General features: G+C 37.0%; 1 protein-coding gene across 1 annotated transcript in view; it reads left to right on the top strand.

The window, feature by feature from the left end:
• LOC132560804 (uncharacterized) overlaps nucleotides 1-25970 on the top strand; it is a 147606-nt gene that overhangs the window by 75957 nt on the left and 45679 nt on the right. The window contains exons 5-11 of the mRNA XM_060225483.1: nucleotides 489-3703; nucleotides 16464-16589; nucleotides 16963-17100; nucleotides 18420-18431; nucleotides 23229-23420; nucleotides 23754-23846; nucleotides 24815-24925. Coding sequence (XP_060081466.1) covers nucleotides 489-3703; nucleotides 16464-16589; nucleotides 16963-17100; nucleotides 18420-18431; nucleotides 23229-23420; nucleotides 23754-23846; nucleotides 24815-24925 — 3887 coding nt within the window. The remainder of the gene's footprint in view (nucleotides 1-488; nucleotides 3704-16463; nucleotides 16590-16962; nucleotides 17101-18419; nucleotides 18432-23228; nucleotides 23421-23753; nucleotides 23847-24814; nucleotides 24926-25970) is intronic.

Genomic DNA, 25970 nt, shown 5'->3' with positions numbered 1-25970 from the left:
GTTATAATGAATTTTTTTTTAGTTTTGTTTTAGATGTGAGAACACATTGTAAATATTTACAATGGTTCTGTGTGTTGTGGTTTAAATTTGTACTGACTTCTTACACTGGCTACAAATTATGAATTATATTTTGATTGAAGGCTTTGAAACCTTCATCTGTCTATAAAATGTTATACCTGTTTATATCTCACTTCAAACTGAGTATGATGTTCATTTCATCCGAGTGATAAATGAAATAGTTGTTTCGTAGAGTCTTAAAATTGATCCCCCATTTTGTGAGCACCTGTGTGTCTATTATGTAGAAATTATGAAACATAATTGTCATTTTAACTTGAATATCCAGTCATGATCCTCAAGATGTTTGAAAGGTATGGAATAACGGTACACTGTGTAAGATCTTTAAAGATGGAAATGTTCACTTACATAGAGTTAATGTAATTTTCAGCTTTATTCTGTAGCGGTTTCTGATCACGATTTTTCTATTGCAGATCTGGAGGACAATCCAGAATACATGCAGATGATGTCCAATGCTGCCAGTAATCTGCAGCGGCGGTCATCTTCAGGATCTGACCGGTCCTACCCTGTAACAGACCGAGGTCAGTCGCTTCGGTCGGTCAGTAGGTCACCTAAAGACTCCATCTCTGAAAATAACGAACAAGATGACTTCATGAACAAAGTGTGCAAATTTGAATTAATATCGCGTGGGAAAAACTCGCCAAATGCCAAGTCACCAACTAATAAGTTTTTTTCTCCAGAAAACGAAAGATACGATCCGTCTCATTATTCTCCTCCTAACACAACGTCATCTACAAACAGATCTCCTCATTCACGACAGTACACGCCTGATTCTGGAAAATCTGCTGGCACCGCTCCCTACCCAGCCAAGTCAATGGAGCGTCAGAAATCTCGGACTGGGCAGAGCCCAGGAACATATTCAGGTGAGAAAGTGTTCAGTAAAGAGACAGCAACTACCCGTGTGTCACTCAGTGTCTTACGAGGAAATTCTGGCACAGGAAGTAATGAACGCGTGACAAGTACAGGAAGTAATAGTTCTGGCTCACTGACAAGTGTTAGTAGTGTTAGTGGTGCTACATTGAGTTGGAATTCAAATTCTGATTCATCAAAATCTAATGAGTCCTTGTCTAGCAGCAAGACTCTTCATACCTCCTCATCAGGGAGCACAACTCCCCGAATGGACCAATCAGTAAGCAGGACTCGAACACCTGACTTAGCTAGCACAAAGGTTGTTATGGCAACAACTGCTGAGTCTTTAGCAGAAAGTATTATGAATGGTGATCTGCTCTCATCTTTTACTTCAACAAAGAAGCCAGATTTTGACCCTGGTAGTGAAAGTAATAGAAACACATTTGATGGAATGGATTTTGATTTTAACGAACTTACGGCAAGTCAGCAAGACTTGTCTATTAAACACCAGGAAATGGTGTCAGAGCGGAAAAAGGAACAGGAAATGGAACGTCTCGAAAAACAACGTTTAGAAGAAATATTGAATATGTGTGCAGAATATGAAAAACAGATTCAGGATGAAAAAGGAAGCACAAACAGTCCTGTTTCTAGTGTTCATGGTCAGACAAAGCCCCAGCAGCTGAAACCTTGGACCATGCAGGATTTTCTGGAAAACAACAACAAACCAGTGGAATCTATTGATCATAGAGATGGTAGTTTGACACCTACCTCATCTTCAAGTCTACAAGGGCAGACAACTCCAAAAGCAAATGGAACATTTAGTTACAACGTGTCACCAAATTTCAGTGGTTCTAACAATGGGCAAGTTGTTTACCCAGGTCAAATAACCCCACAAACTGGAATTAATGTAGAATATGGTTCATATGAGAATATGATAGTTACCTCCCCTGAACACGTTAAGTCTGGATCCCCTGCCATGCAGAGTCCCCCATCGTACATACAAAGGCCCAGTCTGCCATCCATGACAGGATATGAAGGTCAAAAGAGCAGAGGTCAAGGTTCACCAAGACAACAGGATGTTAGATTGAATGGGTTTGCACAAAATCAAAATATGCAGAATTTACAGCCAGACATTAGAGAGTTTATCACTTCTTCACCAAAAACTGTTCTTGAGGAAACAAAACCTGTTTCGTCAAGTCCAAAGTATGTGCCAGAGGAAAATAAAATTATATCTCCCTCGCGTAAGTTTACAGTCGAGAATCAGCATGGTGTAGTTAAGTCTCCAAAATCTCCTGGTAACAATGGAGAGTTCATATATTCTCTCGCTAAATCTGTCTCTGTAACAGATGACATGGGCTCCAACATGGCTGGCGGTATTCCGCAGTCAAAGTCCACAACGAAGACCAACAAGGTACAGAGTAATGCCACACAGGAGATGAATTGGCAGTATTCGGATTCGTCAGTGAATCCACAACGACAGATAATAGATCCACCGGCAGGATTTGGGGACATTGTGTCTGATGGTTCCCATAATGATAAGCAAACTGCCTCCACACCTGAAATCCACCAATTGATTTCTGAATCAGCTGCAACATTGAATCGAAAGGAGAAAGAACAACAGATAGCTCAAGCTACTCAGAGACCCGGACAAAATCAGGACGATGTTAGTGCAGGTAAACCTGTACAGAGACCAAACCTATTGTTGAACCTGAATGATCAGGATGGGACTAACTCACTGGACAGAAAAGACAAGTCAGAGTTCCGAAGCTCAATGTCGAAGATCAAAACGAACGGGTCTCTTACCATGTTATCATCGCCAAACAACCCTCACAAGGATGTGATGGTCGGATTTCAAGTCCGACGCTGTAACTCCAATTCCTCAAACTCTGAGGAAGAATCATCAGGTGGAAATTCAGAGGATACAGGAACAATAAAACGTCGCCCTTTGATAGGTGGTGAACCACTGAGACGGAGATCAATTGAAGAGAGAAATCGCAATAAGATTTCTCCCGAGGAGCCTCTTAAAAGTCCACATTTCTCGCCAATAATGGGAAGCAGGAGCCCAAAAATTGGTCGTAGAATGATGCGTTATGAAGACCTACAGAACCAAAGTGCTAAAGTATCTAGCAGTGAAAGTTTGTCGTCCTCAAGCAAAAAATCAGACGACAATTCTAGTGTGAAAAGTCGTAAATCAAACAGCAAGGAAAGTATATCTTCCAAAAATGATGTTGTACATGTGCACAAATCTAGCCAAGAGGATGTATCTGTTAACAGTATAAATAATCATGTGTCTCCTAACAGTTCCATGGATTCGGCGGAAATAGAGAAATCTGTCCGAATGGAACGGTGTGAAATGTATCTTCGTACATCTGGAGGTCAAGGTCATTTGTCAGATCATTCTCATGGTTTTACTAACTTGGATAAATCTTGTGATAGCCCAGAACCAGGTCCCTTCCCTCGTGATATCGGTGAGGGGATTTACGAAAATGTGCCATTTTATCGTAACAAGGAATCACGGAATATAACTGCGGATTATACCTCATCTGTGTCTTCCACAAGGATTAATAATACTAATGAGAATTATTATTCTAAAGTGAGTTCCATTGATTCAAATATTATGTCGTCCATCCGGAACTCTTCAGGATCTAACGGTAGCAGCAAAAAGTCGGATGAAACACCGGTCAACAGTGACACGGAGCACATCTTAACGCAGACACACGATCGGGCATCCTCCAGTGGTGTCGAGTCATCTAGTGAATGTAGCTTCAATTTTACAGAGGTAAGTATTCATATACCTATGTTGTCTCAACAAGGGAAAATCTCGAGTTAAGATAATTAACCAAAAGTCCCCAGTAGTCTGGGGCCATCTCAAGTGTCAATTAGTGTGGCAGACCCATGTGGGGTCTTTGGGGAAGGTGTTGACAGAAATATTTAACCTTGTTACACCATCACTGCTGTTACTCTTGAAAAACATGACATTTCCTTTCCTGAAGGAGGAACATGCTGTACAATGGTAACTGCTCTTCCCTGCTAATTGGGTGTCAGACACAGCGGTCGGGTTTGATTCCCGGAAAGGATATGAAAAGATGTAGGGGCATCTGCTTAACGTTTTGAGTTTTTCCTGGGTTCTCTGATTTCCTCTGATTTCCTCTCACCCCTTGTACGCTTCCATTCGGGCAAACAAAAATGGTTTATAAAGCTTGTTTTGTAGTTGTTATAGTATAAAGAAAGCTCATACATATCATTCGTGATACTCCAGAGGTCATACTTCTGCTTTTTGCACACCTGGAATATGTCATGGCAAAATTGAAGACACATGCAAAGTATTTTGATTGGTTCCAGGAGACAGAAACTGACCAATCACATGTTGATATGCTCCTTTTGAAGATTACATAGGGTGGGCACCCAGCTTCAAATCAATTACATTATACCATTGTGCGACCTTGAGATTTGTGTACATCAAAGAATCAAACTAATCTTATCATGTTGTCCACAAGGTGTCACACATGGAACCTTCAGTATTGCCAGGACATGTTCCACAGGTGCAGAGACCTAAAATGATCCTTAACGATCAATGATATATATATGTAAGCTAAGTGCCAAATCAAATAAAAATGTTTTGGATAATTATGACCCAGTTATCTCATAATTTATAATTTGGACTAGTTACGTCGTAAATTTGACAGAAATATCTCTATTTAATGTAGAGCTGTCAATTTTCTGTATTTATGATCAGTTGAATTTCTCTACATATACCTCATTTAGTAGAAATTTTAGTTTTACTGAAACAAGTCATTTAAAGGCGCTTTTCAGTGTGAACATGGTCATGTTTTGTCATATCAGCATTAGTACAATATTATGATTGGAAGGAGAAAGGGATGACACCTTGCTACTGATGCTGTTGTGATTTGAACCTATAGCAACCATTCAGTTTCTTTTATAACGCTTACCGAAACGCCTACTAACAGAGCTAGGCTACTAGTCACAGTACACGTTTCCTCCTTCATGATTAAGTCTTTGACTCCCTCGATTTAGGTTCTTTGGCTCCAAAGAGGCATCTCAGTTTTCAATACCTTTGACTGTTTGAGTGGTCAACAGCACTGAATCTGTAACAGTAATAAAATACATCCTGCCACAGCAGGGGTTTGAATTAGTGACCTGGCAATCTCTTTTCTGGCAGACAATCTACCGCTTGATATAGAAACAAAATCAAACACAAACATTACAAAATATCATGTTAGTTCCAATAATCAATATTCATGTAAAATTTTCAAGAACTGAAAAGAAAAACACTTTTAATTTTCTAAATGATTTCACATTATAACACATTTGTTTTTATTGTCTTAAAAGATCATTGTTTTATTTCAATGATAGACAGTTACGTTATATCGGGTTTTTAGGAAGAGTTGATAATATCTCATAGAATAGACATTGTTTATTCTGCCTTCCTTGTCTGCTTCACAAAGTTTTCATATGTTGAAGGAGATCTCGACCAACTTTCAATAAAAATAAACCTGCTACATGTATTGTGCAGTATAAGGGAGGCAACTCTGATAGCCTTACAAACACAGCTATCACCACAGCATTCACAAGTCAATTCAAACATTAGGGATTAATACTTCACTTAGCCTAGCAGTAAAGCAATGAGTGACATCCAAATTACTGATCAAGACAGTAAAGAGACTAATTTTTCAGATATAAAAATCTCTCTTATATTTTATTTAAAAAAAAAAAAAAAACAGAAAAAAATTATAGATAAACTATACTGGTAAACATGTCTTCTTGTATACTTTGGTAGACAGCCAAGATTAAAACTTTAAGATCTTTAAAAAAAATATTTACGCCTGCCATCACATGATGTGAATCATAATATTTATTTTGCTAATTAGTGAATAAATATATAGACACACCTTGATTTGCACGGTGATCACGGAAAATGACATCTGACAAAAATTTCCTTTGCTGAAGAGAAACATACATTTATAAAGGCTGTGTGAAAGCTGTTACTTTTTTTGCTGGAAATGGTGTAAGCTGCAGACCTTTGTGTTAAACAGCATGTGGTGTTTTGATTGTATAATCATGTAACCAATAAACACTTGATTTTACAAGTCTGGACACAGATGGAGTTTGAGTAATCATGAAACCAGGGACAGCATATAAACGAGTATGGCTTCCTTAAGCTGACAGCCAGTGACACCATCTGTACCCAGTTTTTATAAAACCTTTAAATCATGGTGATTATAGTGTCTTGTATATCAACTGAACTTGATTCATAGTTATTCTCCCGGTAAAAATTAGATTTCATGATAGAAGTTTGAAATTGCCATTTTGAAAAACAACGCTATGGCAGAACCAACATGCAGCAAAGCGGTTGAAACATGTCGACGATGTACAAACATGTCGACGATGTATAAACATGTCGACGTACAAACATGTGGACGATGTACAAACATGTGGACGATGTACAAACATGTAGCGATGTACAAACATGTCGACGATGTACAAACATGTCGTCGTACAAACATGTGGATGATGTACAAACATGTTGACAGTGTACAAACATGTCGACGATGTACAAACATATCGACGTACAAACATGTGGACAATGTACAAACATGTCAACGATGTACAAACATGTCGACGATTTACAAACATGTCGACGATGTACAAACTGCAATTTGGACGTTGGGATTGTTTTATTTAATTATTAAATTGTCTTTTTATATAAGGCTTCATGTGTGATATCGCATTCAATCTTTGATAAAATGAATAATAACTCTTATTTGTTTTTTCTTACCTCTTGATGAAGATAAAGATTTTATATAAGACACACAAAAGTGAATAGTGCCTTTTAATAATTTATAGTTAGATACCGTAGAGTCAAACAATTAATTTAACTGCATCATACAGCTGTTTCATCCTTCTGGGACTTGTCAGTGATGCTACATCACACAGCTGTTTCATCCTTCTGGGACTTGTCAGTGATGCTACATCACACAGCTGTTTCATCCTTCTAGGACTTGTCAGTGATGCTACATCACACAGCTGTTTCATCCTTCTAGGACTCGTCAGTGATGTTACATCACACAGCTGTTTCATCCTTCTAGGACTTGTCAGTGATGCTACATCACACAGCTGTTTCATCCTTCTAGGACTTGTCAGTGATGTTACATCACACAGCTGTTTCGTCCTTCTAGGACTTGTCAGTGATGCTACATCACACAGCTGTTTCGTCCTTCTAGGACTTGTCAGTGATGCTACATCACACAGCTGTTTCGTCCTTCTAGGACTTGTCAGTGATGCTACATCACACAGCTGTTTCGTCCTTCTAGGACTTGTCAGTGATGCTACATCACACAGCTGTTTCGTCCTTCTAGGACTCGTCAGTGATGCTACATCATACACCTGTTTCGTCCTTCTAGGACTCGTCAGTGATGGTACATCATACAGTTGTTTCGTCCTTCTAGGACTTGTCAGTGATGTTACATCATACAGCTGTTTCGTCCTTCTAGGACTAGTCAGTGATGCTACATCATACAGCTGTTTCGTCCTTCTAGGACTTGTCAGTGATGCTACATCATACAGCTGTTTCGTCCTTCTAGGACTTGTCAGTGATGCTACATCATACAGCTGTTTCGTCCTTCTAGGACTTGTCAGTGATGCTACATCATACAGCTGTTTCGTACTTCTAGGACTTGTCAGTGATGCTACATCATACAGCTGTTTCGTCCTTCAATGACTCATCAGTGATGCTACATCACACAGCTGTTTCATCCTTCTAGGACAGCTGTTTCATCCTTCTAGGACTTGTCAGTGATGCTACATCATACAGCTGTTTCATCCTTCTAGGACTCGTCAGTGATGCTACATCACACAGCTGTTTCATCCTTCTAGGACTCGTCAGTGATGCTACATCATACAGCTGTTTCATCCTTCTAGGACTCGTCAGTGATGCTACATCACACAGCTGTTTCATCCTTCTAGGACTCGTCAGTGATGCTAAGGGCCAAAACTATACAATTCAAACATCTTTTACATACAGTGACAGCCAAGCATGAGAATAACATAGGTAATTAATCCACATGTATATATAACAGAATTTGACTGGTTTGATTGAAATGACCAGATAGCTTAATTGGTAGCGTCTGCCTAGAGTTCCGAGGGTCCCAGGTTCCTGGGGTCTCATCGTGTATTTTTTCCGCTTCTGTTTCATTTGAAGCATGAGGCCAACCCTTGTGTCAAGTAGATGATTGCTTGACTAGGGAATACCTGGACCTGGGTTGCAAATAGCTACGGTTGTTGTCTTATGGGTAAAATATTGAGAAAAATGAGGAAGGATTGTAGCAGAAAATGACCAGGTCAATTATCGGTTATTCATGTGGTAGAGTGTGTGTTTTAGAGTTTGGATGGTCCAGGGTTTGAATCCTGGTATGGTCATGCATTTTTCTGCTAACATGTATCTGAAGGGTTGTATAAGGTCGATTATTACAAGACGAATGAGGTACTGAAATAGGCATTTGCTTTGTTAAAATGCAGCTGAACATTAATCATAGAATTGGATCGGGGTGGGGTTGGTTGTTTGCAGGGTTGTTGATTGTGTGTGTGTAGGTGGGAGGAGGGATGTTGAAATCATGCATGTGCTTTGCCAAATAAATGCTGTATATACCAGGTAATATACTTATATAAGTCTATGATACTATGTGATAATGGAGCAGAACAACAGGAGATCAGATATAAAATTATTTTTACTCAGACTAAATATATTTAAAAATAGAACTTAATTATCCATGCATTTGTATTGTTTTGAATTAACATAATTAGCTTACTGTTAAAGATAAAATTTTACAAAACCTACACTAGACATATTTTTCAGATGAATTAGCCACCACACCCGCTCTCTCTGCAATGTCACTACAGGTATCTCCACAGCACTGCGACACACCTGATCTTTTTGGTCTTACCTCTTGCCCTAAATTCCTAAAATTAACCCATCCATACCTTGATTCTGACTGCCCCATTGTGTTTTTAGGGGCTACAGGGTAAGAAAAACAAATCCTATCTGTTATGAGTATCTTTATCAGAATTTCTGCGGTCTCTAGCTTATTAAAAGTCTAGTGCTTTACAAATGTAGAACTGATAGCTCATCTATTTGACACGGTGATATCTGTGAGTGTCTCTTTTTTAACGGACAGGTTATACAGTTATGGACAGACTGAGTAATACAAGTATACAGGATAGAAGTAAGTTTAAAATTTATGCACTGTTCATCGAGAACACCGACAGGAAATACCAACTTGGACAAAACTTAACAATGAGTACTTGAAGTACACACAAGGATTAATATGTGACTATGTGAGGAGGTATGATAGTACAGATGTTACGACCACTGTAAAGACTTTCAATGGATTTTACACACTAGAAGATATGACGGTGTCTCCTTTCGACTTTTCATAGATATATAGCATGTATGATCACCCAAAACACCCAACCCAGGTTTGTGTTCATCCTGTTAATGTTATATGTTCAGATTGGTTTTGTTTTAGGATTTTTAAATTTCATAAAGTCTTCAAGAATATGAAGACAATGATAAGATAAATCACACCATCTATAACGTTTGTGATAATTCATTGATGGCACATTTTCATTTTGTTACTATAGTCAAACTCTCGGATTCCTGCAATGAAATAAATAGATACATGTACAGCCTTCTATAAAACTGTATGATAAGCGTGATGATTTTAAATTCCCTTTTATAAATATGTTCCATTTTTGTATGGCATCTGTCCTGTGTACCAAATTTCTGGTTAAGAGTCTTGTCTCAAATATCACTGTTGTTTGCGGCAAGGCTCCAGCCGACGAACAGACATATTCAGGCTGATGAAGATTTTGTTGAAGTGTTATGATTGTCATAAGGATATTATATAGAAATATTCAATTTTCTAGTGAGATGTAAAGGCGAATGTGTATGGTGGTGGTTCTGTTGCTATTTTCCCTATTCTCATTTGAGAACATGACATTACTTACTTGGATTGACCAAGGTCAATGATTTGATGAAGGAGAAGATGCTTACTCTTTGGAGCACCTGGTCTTTTTCTCCTTGAACCTTTTCAGTAGTCTGTGTGTAAAATTTCTTTTATTCATATTTTGCCTTGATTGTCTCAAATTTGAGTTTGGGTTATGATGCTGTCGACATGTTGGTATTTTCTTGTTACTGACCTAGTTTTATAGAATTTGAGTTTGGATTATGATTGTGTAGACATGTTGGTATTTTATATGTCGTTCTTTAACTTTCTCCTGCTGAATCAATCCTTCATTAACTACATGCCTTTTAATAAGCCCACCCATTCATATTGCTGTATAGTGGGATCAATGATAAATTCATTTTTATTTTCATTCAAATATTAAGCCCGCCATCAATAGTTTTGAGAAGGGGCTTAATTATAATGACCGCCATGGGCTCTTTGATTTTTTATGTTATATTAGAAAGGTCAGGTTTTTTTGTAAGATTGTCATTATTTTACATCATATACTGTATACACCAGTCCCTGGTCTTATTGAATTTCCTGTTTATTTCACTTCATTCTCAGTATATGAAGATATTTCTATAAAAATGTATAACATATGACCTAATGGAGATGGGATTGGCTGAAATTATTTCCAATGTTTTCACTGTCACATCCTGGTTATGGTGTCATATGCATTATTCATGACTATCACCAGTTAGATTTTGTGTCAGTGGAGAAAAAGGATGTTTTCAAAAAAGTTTGCAAATATAAACTAAATCATGCGATAAACAGAATCTTACATTTGACCGTTTCAGTTCATAAGATATCTATAAAACTGAAAATGAATTTCATTTTTAAGACCGATTTTGTAAATTTTTTGTCAGTGAACTCAAGTAAATTCCTCTATATTAGCTGGTGACCTGCATATATCTTTAAATTCCTTTCAATTGCACATTCTAATGCAAATTAAAATTCTGTACTCCTGGAGATTACGTAATTACCAAACTTTCCTTTTAAAATCACAAGAAAACTCAAAGAATCAGTGGGTTTTTTTGTTGTTTGCACGACTACTTGATAAAATTGTGTCTGTATCATCTTTTCATTATTTTTGATAAAAAAGGAAGAAATGAAGTATTGAATTTCCCAACACAAAAATGTCCTCATGACTGGTCTGATACAAAATAGAGCCAACCATTAAATGCCACACCGGTGTTGCAGTAAATCGAAGTCAATCTTACAACAGGTGCTTGCTAATTACTGTTTTACAATGGTTTCAAAACCTTCAGAACACCTTAGGATATGAGTTACAAGCTAACAATAGAATTTAGACACGAGATTGATATCTTACCACACCTTTAATCTTTTTACCTGTGATCGTTGTTGTTTGAAGATTAAGAAATTCTTGTAAAGTGAACAGAAAGAAAATCTGCTTAGTTTCCAGAGAAATTCCAAAAATAAAAGCTGTTTGTCCATTGTGATGGACATCAGAATGGCAAAAAAAAATCTTCAAGTCAGTTGATATGTGAAAACAGAATGAAAAAACCCCACAAATTTGTAGCATTGAAAAGCAAATTATGAAACAGAATATTTTGATATTTTCAGTCAGGGTTAAAATCACTCTTCAAATTAATAGACCATTGGTCAGTTTAACAGGTTTCTGACCCTGCATGATTGTTGTATCTACAGAAAAGGGAAGATTTTCGGGTGTGGCAGGGATTTTATTTGGCTGCAAGCATGCATGATTATGATATCTAATAGAAAAGAGGTTAGGACTGAGGTAGCATATAATTAGTTGTCATTTCTGTGTGTTAGTGTAGATTTCAGGTCGTGATATATACATATGTCGTATCATTTCATTCGGGATATTCTGACACCACATGTGTATACAAATGTCCATATATATATATATATATACATTACTAAATGGAATTCTTAAGGTGCTTGACCCAATAAACCTCTCGGTGTATAATGTATATGTCTTTTTCTACATTAATACGTGGTTCCTATACCTAACAGGTAAACACATATATAATTCAGGTATGTGCTTAACGAATGAAAACTACCATGTATTTACATGGACTTACTAGTGTTTTTAAGTTTTGTAACAAGTTGTGAACTGTGAAAGCTGTGAATTTCAGCGTGAAACGTTTATACATATTCAGACGAGGTGTGTATTTACAGTGGTGAATTGTACACGGAGTTTTACTTTTTAAAACTTGAGTTTATTTGTGCAGTCTACCAAAACTTTACAGGAAATTGTTTTCCTGGAATTATTGGAGCATCAAATCTTCTGTACAGATGGACAGTTTTTATCTGTGTTTGATTTCAAGGAAATAGTCAATGATGACTTATTGGATGTGTGACAAATTGTGGATCACTGGAATAAACTGACCCTTGGGTCATAAGATACATTTGCACCTGTTAATGATAGCCAGCATGGTGAGTCAATCTAGGTGATATAGGTAGCTTCTCAGTAGGTCTGATATACAGGCAAAATTCATTTATTTCGTCAATTTAGAATATTTTATTAACAAATATTTCTCCATCCTCCTTTACCCATCTCTGTGTTTCCTTACCCTTTATCTTAAATTGTCCCATTAATTCATTTTGTCTCTCTTTAATTTGTCATTCTTCATTTTATCCCTCTTTAGTTTGTCCCTCTTCGCATCTTTCCACTTTGTCTCTCTTCACCCTGTCCCTCTTCACCCTGTCCTTCACTCTGTCTCTCTTCACCCTGTCCCTCCCTTTGTCCCTCTTCACCCTGTCCCTCCCTTTGTCCCTCTTCACCCTGTCCTTCACTTTGTCTCTCTTCACCCTGTCCCTCACTTTGTCCCTCTTCACCCTGTCCCTCCCTTTGTCCCTCTTCACCCTGTCCCTCCCTTTGTCCCTCTTCACCCTGTCCCTCACTTTGTCTCTCTTCACCCTGTCCCTCACTTTGTCTCTCTTCACCCTGTCCCTCACTTTGTCTCTCTTCACCCTGTCCCTCACTTTGTCCCTCTTAACCCTGTCCCTCACTTTGTCTCTCTCCACCCTGTCCCTCAATTTTTCTCTCTTTACCCTGTCTCCCTTCACCTTGTCCCGCACTCTGTCTCTCTTCACCCTATCCCTCACTCTATCTCTCTTCACCCTGTCCCTCACTTTGTCTCTCTTCAACTCTTTACATCAAACTGGTCTTAAAATAGATCATTTCAGAATTTCAGTATTCATATATTTCTAATTTGTATTTGAAGAAACAGGACTTTATAATGTGAAATTTAAACTTTCCATTCCTAGCAATCAACTTATGAAAACCATTTTTTGAGATCATCTAAAGCAGATATGCAGTACATTGTCATTAGGTCACTTTGACCTTGACCTCAAAGTCTAATGCCACAATATCTATATAAAGCATGCATGATCCTTGGAAACCTGTCAAACTCCATCCAAAGTATTAAAGCCTATTTAGGGATTTTAGTATAAGTGTAATGTCCTGTAGACACACTATTGTTAGTAGTGGTAATAGTAACACAATTTGTGTCTTGTTTATCTTTCCTACTATCAAAGCAGAGAGTTATATACATATTTGCTTGAAAGGGAGACATGTTTTTTGTTCATCAAAATAAATTTCTAGTGATGTTTTTTAATTGTTAACAGATAGATTACTATTAAAACTCCACTGATTTTAGCTGAGACTTAAAGCTACGCACAACTTGAGAAGAAGTTTAAGCACGTATAAAGTATTATGTCAATACCAGATTAAAATTTATAAGGGTCATGGTCGTACAATGACAGACACACTTTAACAACTGTTTCCTGGATTTAAAAAGGTGCCAGAGTCAACAACATTCCAACTGATTTTATGCCTCTCTACATACACTATACACGGCAAGAAATGCTGATGTTGTGTACGCAACACTACCTGTGTACGCAACACTATATGTGTAGGCAACACTACACATATAATACATGTGTACGCAACACTACACATACACTACATGTGTATGCAACACTACACATATACTACATTTGTATGCAACACTACACATACACTACAGGTGTATGCAACACTACACATATACTACATGTGTATGCAACACTACACATACACTACATGTGTACGCAACACTATACATAAACACTACACATACACTACATGTATAAACAACACTACATGTGTACACAACACTACACATACACTACATGTGTTTGTAACACTACACATACACTACATGTGTATGCAACACTACATGTGTACACAACACTATTTGTGTACACAACACTACATGTGTACACAACACTATTTGTGTACACAACACTACATGTGTACACAACACCTATTTGTGTACACAACACTACCTGTGAACCCAACACTATTTGTGTACGCAACACTGTGTGTTGTGTTTGCTTTTATAGGGAACAGTTCATATCTGGAACAATTTATTGTGAACACATGAATATCAGGAACAATTTATAGGCAACTCTGAGTTTAACACTGAACACTGAGTGTAACACTGGACACTGAGTGTAACACTGGACACTGAGTGTAACACTGAACACTGAGTGTAACACTGAACACTGAGTGTAACACTGGACACTGAGTGTAACACTGAACATTGAGTGTAACACTACACTGAGTGTAACACTGGACACTGAGAGTAACACTGAACACTGAGTGTAACACTGGACACTGAGTGTAACAGTGAACACTGAGTGTAACACTGGACACTGAGTATAACACTGGACACTGAGTGTAACACTGAACATTGAGTGTAACACTGGACACTGAGTGTAACACTGGACACTGAGTGTAACACTGGACACTGAGTGTAACACTGAACATTGAGTGTTACACTGGACACTGAGTGTAACACTGAACATTGAGTGTAACACTGGACACTGAGTGTAACACTGGACACTGAGTGTAACACTGGACACTGAGTGTAACACTGAACATTGAGTGTTACACTGGACACTGAGTGTAACACTGAACATTGAGTGTTACACTGGACATTGAGAATAACACTGGACACTGAATGTAACACAGGACACTGAGTGTAACACTGGACATTGAGTGTAACACTGGACACTGAGTGTAACACTGGACATCGGGTGTAACACTGGACACTGAGTGTTGAACACTGAGTGTTACATTGAACACTGAATGTAACACTGAACACTGAGTGTAACACTGGACACTGAGTGTAACACTGGACACTGAGTGTAACACTGAACATTGAGTGTTACACTGGACATTGAGAATAACACTGGACACTGAATGCAACACAGGACACTGAGTGTAACACTGGACATTGAGTGTAACACTGGACACTGAGTGTAACACTGGACATCGTGTGTAACACTGGACACTGAGTGTTGAACACTGAGTGTTACATTGAACACTGAATGTAACACTGAACACTGAGTGTAACACTGAACACTGTGTGTAACACTAAACACTGAGTGTAACACTGGCCACTGTGTATAACACTGGACACTGAGTGTAACACTGGACACTGAGTGTAACACTGGACACTGAGTGTAACACTGAACACTAAGTGTAACACTGGACACTGTGTGTAACACTGAAAACCGAGTGTAACACTGGACACTGAATGTAACACTGGACACTGAGTGTAACACTGAGTGTAATACTGGACACTGAGTGTAACACTGAACACTGAGTGTAATACTGGACACTGAGTGTAACACTGTACACTGAGTGTAACATTGAACACTGAGTGTAAAGAATACTTTATAATGACTAATTTTTTATATCGTAACCTTGACACACCATGACCATTCTTGTTAATTATCATTGAACATTGAGAAATCTTCAAACGGTTTTTTTTGTTTCTACAAGACAGGTATACACTCTACCGAAAACGAATTAGCTTTTTTTATGGAATTATTGAATACTGTGTATGTTACAGTGAACTGTATGTATACTAACCAATTTCTACATAAATCACTGTTTATAGTGACCACTGTCAATAATGACCATTCCTGTATTTATTATCTCTGTATTATAAAGTAAACACTGTATATAGTGATCACTGTCTACAGTGATCACTGTCTATAGTGACCACTGTCTACAGAGAACACTATATTTTGACCACAGTTGATAATGACCACTGTCTACAGAGAACACTATATTTTGACCACAGTTGATAATGACCACTGTCTACAGAGAACACTATATTTTGACCACAGTTGATAATGACCACTGTCTACAGAGAACACTATATTTTGACCACAGTTGACAATGACCACTGTCTACAGAGAACACTGTCTATAGTGACCACTGTCTACAGAGAACACTGTCTATAGTGACCACTGTCTACAGAGAACACTGTCTATAATGACCACTGTCTACAGAGAACACTATATTTTGACCACTGTCTATAGTGACCACTGTCTACAGAGAACACTGTCTATAGTGACCACTGTCTACAGAGAACACTGTCTATAGTGACCACTGTCTACAGTGAGCACTGTCTATAGTGACCACTGTCTACAGAGAACACTATTATTATGGTGTATGCTACTGTTTTACAGGATGGGGATGCTCATCAACAACTGGAGAACCTTAAAAAGACAAAGTCCGATCTGCTCAAAAAAATTACAGACCTCAAACAACAGATAGTAGAGATTGAAAACCAGGAGAATGAGGCCATACGAGAGGTATTTCTACAAACACTAATAGATATGATCTGAAGTCTTTGATTTCAATGGCAGTAGTCTAATTTATGGAGTTGGAAATCTTTAAAAATGTTCTGTTATAGGGTACATTATCTTTCAGGTTCAACTATAACTTTAAACAGTGACTATATGATATAATTTTATGTTATGAACACAACAGAACAGTTTAACTTTCCAATGGGGAAAGAGAAAATGGCATCAGCTCATTACACAGTAATGTTACAATACAACTACACTTCTGTAATTTCTTTTGTTTTGTGTTGCCATAGTAACACTGACACTGTTTTGTTATTGGTTACCTTTTCATATGTATGTGTTGCCATGGTTTCATTTGTTGTGGTTGCCATGGTTACAGTTGGAGATGGAGCGCGCCTTGCTGGAGGGAGAACACCAGACAGAAATGGACGAACTGCAGTCTGATCAGGACCGAATCAACCTCCTCAAACAGCGACAAGCTGAACTCATCGAACGCGCCACACAGGAACGAGAAAAGGTGAGTGCAGTGTCGGAAATTCTGTAACATCCAATCCTCATTGAGCATAAAATTACATTAATGTAAGCGAGTTATCTCCCTTAGTTTTAAAGTCTCTTTGTACTGAAGCAGCTAATTCCTGCATTTAGTGAGGTTTTAATTCAGGTTACCAAATGTATTTGATCTTTAGATAAAAAAAAAGGAAGAGAATAATGGTAGAACTATGAAAGCATTGAAGTTCTAGTTTTTGAATGCATTTCATTTTTTTTTTTTTTTTTTCATTGCTTGCATTTTCGAGAGGATAAGATTGGTTACACATTGCTCGCTTGTTTGGAGCTGCACTGGAAATTATTGGCTACATTTCTTAGCATCAGGTTGACGAGATTTACTACTGAACCAGGAACACCCTGATTAAAAACGTGTACTAACCAATTATTAAATGAACGTAACAGATGTGCATGATAAAGAAAGCTCTGATAGACAGATACAGGAAAATAGTTGTAGTTTGTACACAATGAATTATGATTGATTTTGAGGTATAAAGATGATTTTTTTTAATGATTTTGTCTCTAACAGCTAGACAGTTTATTGATTGTGTGATTTATTTATTTATAAGTAGTATAGAAAGCATTGTAAATTATTTTTTGCCAGAGTAATCTATACCTGTAAAATGAAAGCTTTGGACTGAAGTCTACCACTAGTGTGATGATAATGTCCTTTAATACATCTTATGATAAATCATAGCACGATATTTGAAAATGATAAAAAATGAAGGGCAGAAGATGTGGAAATTTCATTAAGAAGGACCTCCTTTAAAAAAAATGTGTTATTTCCCATATAAATAGATCAGATTTCATTCTTAGACAAACATATTTATTTAGACCTGCTCTTCCAATGTTATACCATATGGGTATGTGATATCATAATCACTATTTTACATTATTATGAAAAGCATTCACACGATTAACTGTAATATCACTACAATCACTGTAAGACAAGTTCAGTTTTTAATTAAAGGTGACGTAAGACCACAGGTAGGAACATGGCCCTATCAGGGGCAGGTAACTGGTCCTAGGTCATAGTCACCAGTGAGTTTGTATGTATACCTAAATATCCACTGAGTGTGTATTTTACTTTAGCAACACATTTCATCTTGCAATCAAAGACACTATAAGACCCATCCTTGACCATTTTAAGCTCTGCATCTTTCATAGTTTGGAAATAATCATTTTGTTCCAACAATAAGATTATTCTATTCGGATACAGGCTTTTTAAGAGAGGTGTACACCTGTAAATTTTACACCTGTAATATAGCCCCAGTTTACCTTTATCTCCCACAGATGAGACGACAGGTGGGTAATCACACATCTCCGTGTAATCTGTGTCTGTAGACTTGCACAAGTTCAACAAACTTAAAACATCATCTTTCGTTGGAAAAACTTCTTCTAAAAAGCATTGATCCGTTGATCATTTTGTTTCTCATAAATAAAAATAATTTTGATAAAGTAATTGATCATATGTCATCAAGATCAAGTTATGTTTAAAACAAATTTCCTAGTTTGGTAATTCAGTGGAAATGAACTTGTGAGGGTCTATTCTATGTGTACATTATGTAGTTGTAGAATGTGACACTGACCCCTATACTTCAGAGTAGACTGTTCCATGACAGTAGATGGGGCAGTCCACTTCTGAATCAACAGGGGTCGTGGTGGAAATGTGCATCTTCCAGCATCCTTAACAATGAACTGTATCTCTGCATATTCTACACTTACTGCTCCTTAATCTCTATGTTTTTATTTATTTTGATTTTTAGTTTTTAATGGTTTTAGTTGTGTGATAAATGGTTCTGTTGTTTAATGTTTTTGAGATTGATGGTTCAATTTAAGATATATCTTTTAATAAGGAATGATTGTAGGGCAAATTACCTTCTTAATCCAACCTTCTCCGCACCCCAAAAGTATGTCACGCGTAGCACATACACAATGGCCATACAACCTTCTCCGCACCCCAAAAGTATCTGACGCGTAGCACATACACAATGGCCATACAACCTTCTCCGCACCCCAAAAGTATGTCACGCGTAGCACATACACAATGGCCATACAACCTTCTCCGCACCCCAAAAGTATCTGACGCGTAGCACATACACAATGGCCATACAACCTTCTCCGCACCCCAAAAGTATGTCACGCGTAGCACATACACAATGGCCATACAACTTTCTCCGCACCCTAAAAGTATGTCACGCGTAGCACATACACAGGGACTTGAGCTGATTCACAAGCTACCATCAGCTATTTATTATAAGAATTAGCACACAGGTGCCTGTTTTTTTTGCTAAGGTTGAACTCTTTAAATTCTGCACTCAGCATACAAATTTTTCAAAAGTGTTTTGTATTTTGTATTGTCATCAATCACCACCCCACCTACAAACTTGTCATCAGGACAATTCAAACAGGAGAGCTGATGTTAAACACATTCTTTTTCCAGCTTATCTGGTTTATTTAGTGTGTGGGTGAGGTCAGTTGTTAAACACTTCTTGAAACTGCAATGCAATCACACAAATGTCAAATTTCAAAAACATTTTAGCAAACAAAGATAATTAAAAGAATTTACACTGTTAAACAGCTAACTGAGAATATTACTGATGTACACAGTCGTACAGATAGAGGATCCAAGCTATAGGATTGAATGAAAGAACTGGTATATAATTATAAATCAGAAATTCTGTAGTTCCTGGATCTGACGTCTCAAATGACAATAATTATAAACATTATCATTGTATCACTGAGACCGGTATAGAGGATCATACTGATCCTGCACTGGTAATAAACTAAACTAAATTATGTCTGACTTGAGAGTGACCAGTTGTTAATGAATGGGTGATAGAAGACAAGTCCCTGTGTACTGTTGGTGATATAGAGACAGGTCCCTGAATACTGTGGGGTAACATAGAGACAGGTCCCCATGTACTGTTGGTAATGTAAAGACAGGTCCCTGTGTACTGTTGGTAATGTAGAGACAGGTGCCTGTGTACTGTTTTTGAAGAGACAGGTCCCTGTGTACTGTTGGGTAACATAGAGACAGGTCCCTGTATACTGTTTTTGAGGAAACAGGTCCCTGTATACTGTTGGGTAACATAGAGACAGGTCCCTGTGTACTGTTGGTAATATAGAGACAGGTCCCTGTGTACTGTTGGGTAACATAGAGACAGGTCCCAGTGTACTGTTGGGTAACATAGAGACAGGTCCCTGTGTAATGTTGGGTAACATAGAGACAAGTCCCTGTGTGCTATTGGTAATAAAGAGACAGGGCCCTGTGTACTGTTTTTGAAGAGACAGGTCCCTGTGTACTGTTGGGTAATATAGAGACAGGTCCCTGTATACTGTTGGTAATATAGAGACAGGTCCCTGTGTACTGTTGGGTAATATAGAGACATGTCCATGTGTACTGTTGGGTAACATAGAGACAGGTCCCAGTGTACTGTTGGGTAACATAGAGACAGGTCCCTGTGTAATGTTGGGTAACATAGAGACAAGTCCCTGTGTGCTATTGGTAATAAAGAGACAGGGCCCTGTGTACTGTTTTTGAAGAGACAGGTCCCTGTGTACTGTTGGGTAATATAGAGACAGGTCCCTGTATACTGTTGGGTAATATAGAGACAGGTCCCTGTGTACTGTTGGGTAATATGGAGACATGTCCATGTGTACTGTTTTTGAAGAGACAGGTCCCTATATACTGTTGGGTAATATAGAGACAGGTCCCTGTGTACTGTTTTTGAAGAGACAGGTCCCTGTGTACTGTTGGGTAATATAGAGACAGGTCCCTGTGTATTGTTTTTGAAGAGACAGGTCCCTTGTGTACTGTTTTTGAAGAGACAGGTCCCTGTATACTGTTGGGTAATATAGAGACAGGTCCCTGTGTATGGATAAGGTTTTACTGCTAGGTCTGGACAACACTAACTGTAGTCAGGTGTTGGTATATTCAACATAATAAATTCTTTTATAAAAAGATTCATCATTACGTTATTTTCATGGTATAATTTTGATGGTTTTCATGGTTGAATGAATGTAGAATCATCCAAAATTCTTCTTGTATTTTACAATATAGTGTAACAGAGGTCATTACATATCTCAATGCCTCCGCTGGGATTCCAACCTGGGGTCTTATTAGTCTGATGGTCAACCAATCGAGCTAAAGAGAAGTTCTCTCTAGCCAAGTGGAATATTGTGGCTAGTATTTCAACAGGGTTACAACAGGAAACATTGATCATCTGTTAATAACACTCTGATCACAGGATTACATCACACTGTTCTAGAAGTCAGGGGACAGGCTTACTAAACCTCAATGAAATAAGATATGAATCTTCTCAGTTTCATGTTGAAGAATTGAAATCAACGTCTTTTATCAAATTCCATATTACTGACCTGTCATCGTGCAAATCAACACGTTAAATAGCAAGGTCACATGACAATTTATACTTACCATTCAATACATAGTTTTTTAATGATATTAACCATAGCTAACCAAAAGGATACTGAGCCAACGGAGTGTATAATGTATCATTTAAGAACATAAAACAGTGCTGTGTGTATGGATATGCATGTACCCCCGAGTCAAAATTTAATTCTCGAATGTTTGTTTGTAGAATGTTGATGATATGTTTGTATACATATGTATGTAGATTGTTTGTATATCATTGAAGGAATGTTTGTGTATTAGTTGTATAATCATATTTTTGGAATGTTTACAGTAGAATGTGTGTAGAATGTTGATGGGGTATTCAAAGGATTGAGTGGAGATTTAACTTATAAATATGATACCTATATTTATATATATTGTCATTGAGGTTTTAGATATGTGGTCAGTGTATGGTCAGCATGGGGTCAGTGTGTGGTCAGTGTATGGTCAGTGTATGGTCAGCATGTGGTCAGTGTGTGGTCAATGTGTGGTCAGTGTATGGTCAGTGTATGGTCAGCATGTGGTCAGTGTGTGGTCCAGGTGTGTTAATTTGAATAGATGATATAATCAGTGTGGGTCATCTGTACTGTAATTAGCATGACCTGTATTCTTTAAACTCTCTGTTATGTGTTTGATTAAGAGGTTGTTGACTGTAACAAGAATTTACAGTAGTTGATATTTTTACTGTGTATAGTGATAAAACTGCATGATCAGAACTATAAATCTGTAAATAAAAAAGAAAATCATTTATTTAGATTAAATTCAGTTTGTTAACACTACCTGATCTTGAAACTTGTGAAGGATTGTATGTCTCAGAAAGCTGAGAAACAGACTGATTTGTGCTGATGTGGTTGTGCTCATGGGCAAGATAATTTGCCCTAATTTCTCCTGATGGTATGTAATGGACCTCCTGTATGTTGTTCAGTGAGGTAGCCACCAGCTATTATCAAGACCCTACCTCAAAATTACCCTGGGTGGTCACAGGATAACAAACCCTGCAAACCAACAAAGAAACTGAATATTGTTTTTATATCAACTTTTCATACTAGTCATCATCTTTTCATTTCATAATTGATAAAGACAAATGTATGTTTGACATGTGCCACATGTTTTATCAAAACTTAGGAATTGCTATTCTGAATTATCTGTCCTATATCACACATCTGTCTTCACTAAGAATCTGGTATTTACAACATGTTTCAGTTGATTGTGATTATATACATATGGATATAGACTGGCATCAGAGAGAATTTTAAACTATTTAAGAAAGAAAAAAACAGCACTTCATAGTTTGTGTCAAAATACAAAAGAGATTACCTATAAACTTCAGGTTTTTCTGCTAAGGATTTTGTTTTATCGAAAAACTCAGGTTGTTTAGAAATTCTATGATAATATATAATTCAAACTTTTCCAGACTTTATCAAGAATAAATTTAATTCTTTAATTTCTTAATAAAATTGTCTTTTAAGAGTTGTTCTTTTTGCATAAAAAATGAAGTTATATTCATTGGTGTTTTTACCATGATGAATTATAATATTATTTAGAATAATTGAAAATAATCTTTTGACATCACAATTAAATGTCTCTTTGTAGATTTACAATTTTCCTCTTCTGTTGTTTCATGTACAGAAAATATTTGGATTAAATTTAAAAAAAAAAATAATATCCACCTTTGCTACTATTTGCAGGAGGAGAATCGTATGCGAAGTGAGCGTGATAAACTGATAGAACTTGAGCGTCATCACTACGACACCGAACAGATCCTAGAAACATGTCGAAAGGAGGAGGAGGAAACCTACCTTGATCGTTTCCAACGCGAGCAGGAAGTCCTCGATAACCAAAGACGACTCTTCGAAGACCTGGAATTTCAACAGCTGGAGGTATTAATGGAGTTATTTGAAATAGAGGCATGTTATGGAAACACCAAATGAATTTCACCAATATTCTTTGATCTATTTGAAATCAGCAATACAGGATAAAATGAACAGACAAAAAAATCAGCATAGAAAATAAAATTTGTGTAATCAATCTCTTTTAAATATTTATCAACAAGTGCAATTAATTGCTCAGAAATTCTCATCAAATAACACATGTCCTGTTATTACATTGAAACTCTGTGAAAATGACGTTCAAAACTGAAAAAAAATATGATGACTAGGGAATTTCTTCAAGTGATAGAAATACATGACATAATTTTTTTTCTATTTATCAAGTCGGAGGCAAAGTTTGAGGAAGAAAAGGAACAAATACAACGTAAACTGATGAAAGGCCAAAATGAACTTCTTGAAAAGTACAGATCAAGGGAGGTAAGTCTAAACCTTCTGTATAAGTACAGATCAAAGGGAGGTAAATCTCATACAGTATGTAAAAAGAACAAAGGAAGGGAGGTAAGCCTGCTACAGTGACATGCATCTTCTTTCCTTAAATGTCCAAATACCGTACATTATTTGAAGACATTGATATTTAGAAAAAAAAATCTAATCACTTCATTAATTATAAAAATTTACAAGTAAAAGAAATTAACTATAGAAAATGATTTTATCTATTTATTGGATATAGTATAATTTGATTAGATTTTGAATTCAGCCCCAATTCTCAAAAATATAGAAATTTGAGGTTTCTTTTTCAATTTTCATGATGTAATAATTACCATAACTTTAGTATGCATATCTTCCACTAATTCCCATTGAAAATTAACATAAACTCACTGCGAAGTGTCTGAACACGGACAGAGTAAACAGGCCAAAAACACCCGACCAACACACAACAAACAAATGGGAATAGAAGTGGTAAACCCGCTATGAAAATGAATCAGTTATCACAGACAAACTTGGAAGTAACGCCCTGTATGTGTGGAAAGTCGCTAAAACAGGTAGAAAACGTCCATCTAGCTCAGTGCCATAGATAAAGAAGGACAAATTTCAGGACTTGAGTAGGTACCCTGGGCAGGTAGAGGGGCTCCATATGGGGGTTATTGAGTTCTATTTACATTCATATTATATACAAATGAATAGGAATTAGTGGGAGATATTCATACTCAAGTTATGGTAATTATTACTGAAATGAAAATGACAATCACTTTTCCATAGAAATTCCATGCAAGTAAACTTAGATGTAAATAAGACATTTACTCAATTTTTGTTGATAAATTTTCATTTCATTCAATTATTTACAGGGGTATTATGGGGGATTATTATTGATAAAGAAATATTTTCAAGTAGTAAGCAAGTTGTTTTCATTTGTGTCTTAGTGTAATTAACATGTGTCCTTTCAGGGTCGACTCCAACAAATAGACAACCAGCAGAAAGAAATGCTTAGTAACGTGAAACGGGACATGGAAACGATGGAGCGTCGACGCCAACAGCTGGTGGATGAATTCAGAAAGGTAACCATAGTAACGATGATTACTGTCCTATGTCATAGATTTCAGATGAAGAGAAATGTGAGTAATGCATACTAATTAAGATCATTGATTGAAATTTGATTTAAAAATTTGTCTGCAAGTAACAGCGAGATTGTACAAGAGTTGGTGCACAATTCATTTGATGTCATTTTCATCAATAAATTTCTAAAGCAAATTTTTAAAAATAAAATACATTTGGTATTTCATGACTTTTAAAAAATGTTTCTTTTGTTTATATTCAATATTTGAAAATGATTTTTTAATAAATTGGTATCAAAAGTGGATCGTGTTTCATTAGCAATCATCTTGAACTTGAAATAAGAGAAGAGAAAAATGAAATTGTTTGTTTTGTCCGTTAGTTACTGGGAGACAGTCAACCTCTGTGTGGTGTAGTCTGTTTTGAAATCCATTTGTGCAGAGATTTTGCCTTGTCTTGACAACCAACCATTTATAACCAATCTGTAATTGCTTACTGATATGGTTGTTCTGTAGTTATTGGTTACAAAATTCATCTTTCCTTACCAACCTGTACAATCATATCCTTTTATGTTTCTGTGTTACATTCTGCTTACCAAAATTCCCCCATTTTTGCCTTAACCCTTTCGGCGTCATAGGCGACTAAAGTCGACATGCATACAGGTTGCCATAGGCGACTGAAGTCGACATGCAGACAGGCCGCCATAGGCGACTGAAGTCGACATGCAGACAGGCCGCCATAGGCGACTGAAGTCGACATGCAGACAGGCCGCCATAGGCCACTAAAGTCGACATGCAGACAGGCTGACTTTGGGCAACTATTTTTATATATTTTATTATATACAATTTTATAATATTTGGCGCTGGGCTGTACATTGTGAGAGATATTTGGCGTCGAAAGGGTTAATTTGCTTTACAGAAAATCATTTCCCATTTGAACTTTATTTCAAATTATATGTCTTTTACCTGCATGCTAGTCTCAAACTAACTTTTTCCTTATCAATCCATCACAAGGAAATTTATTTCAAACTGACAGTTGCATACACCATTT

Source organism: Ylistrum balloti, unplaced genomic scaffold (assembly GCF_031769215.1).
Source record: "Ylistrum balloti isolate Yb309-2 unplaced genomic scaffold, AGI_CSIRO_Ybal_v1 Utg371114, whole genome shotgun sequence".
Lineage (NCBI taxonomy): Eukaryota > Metazoa > Mollusca > Bivalvia > Pectinida > Pectinidae > Ylistrum > Ylistrum balloti.
This window is presented reverse-complemented; position numbering and strand designations above follow the sequence as displayed.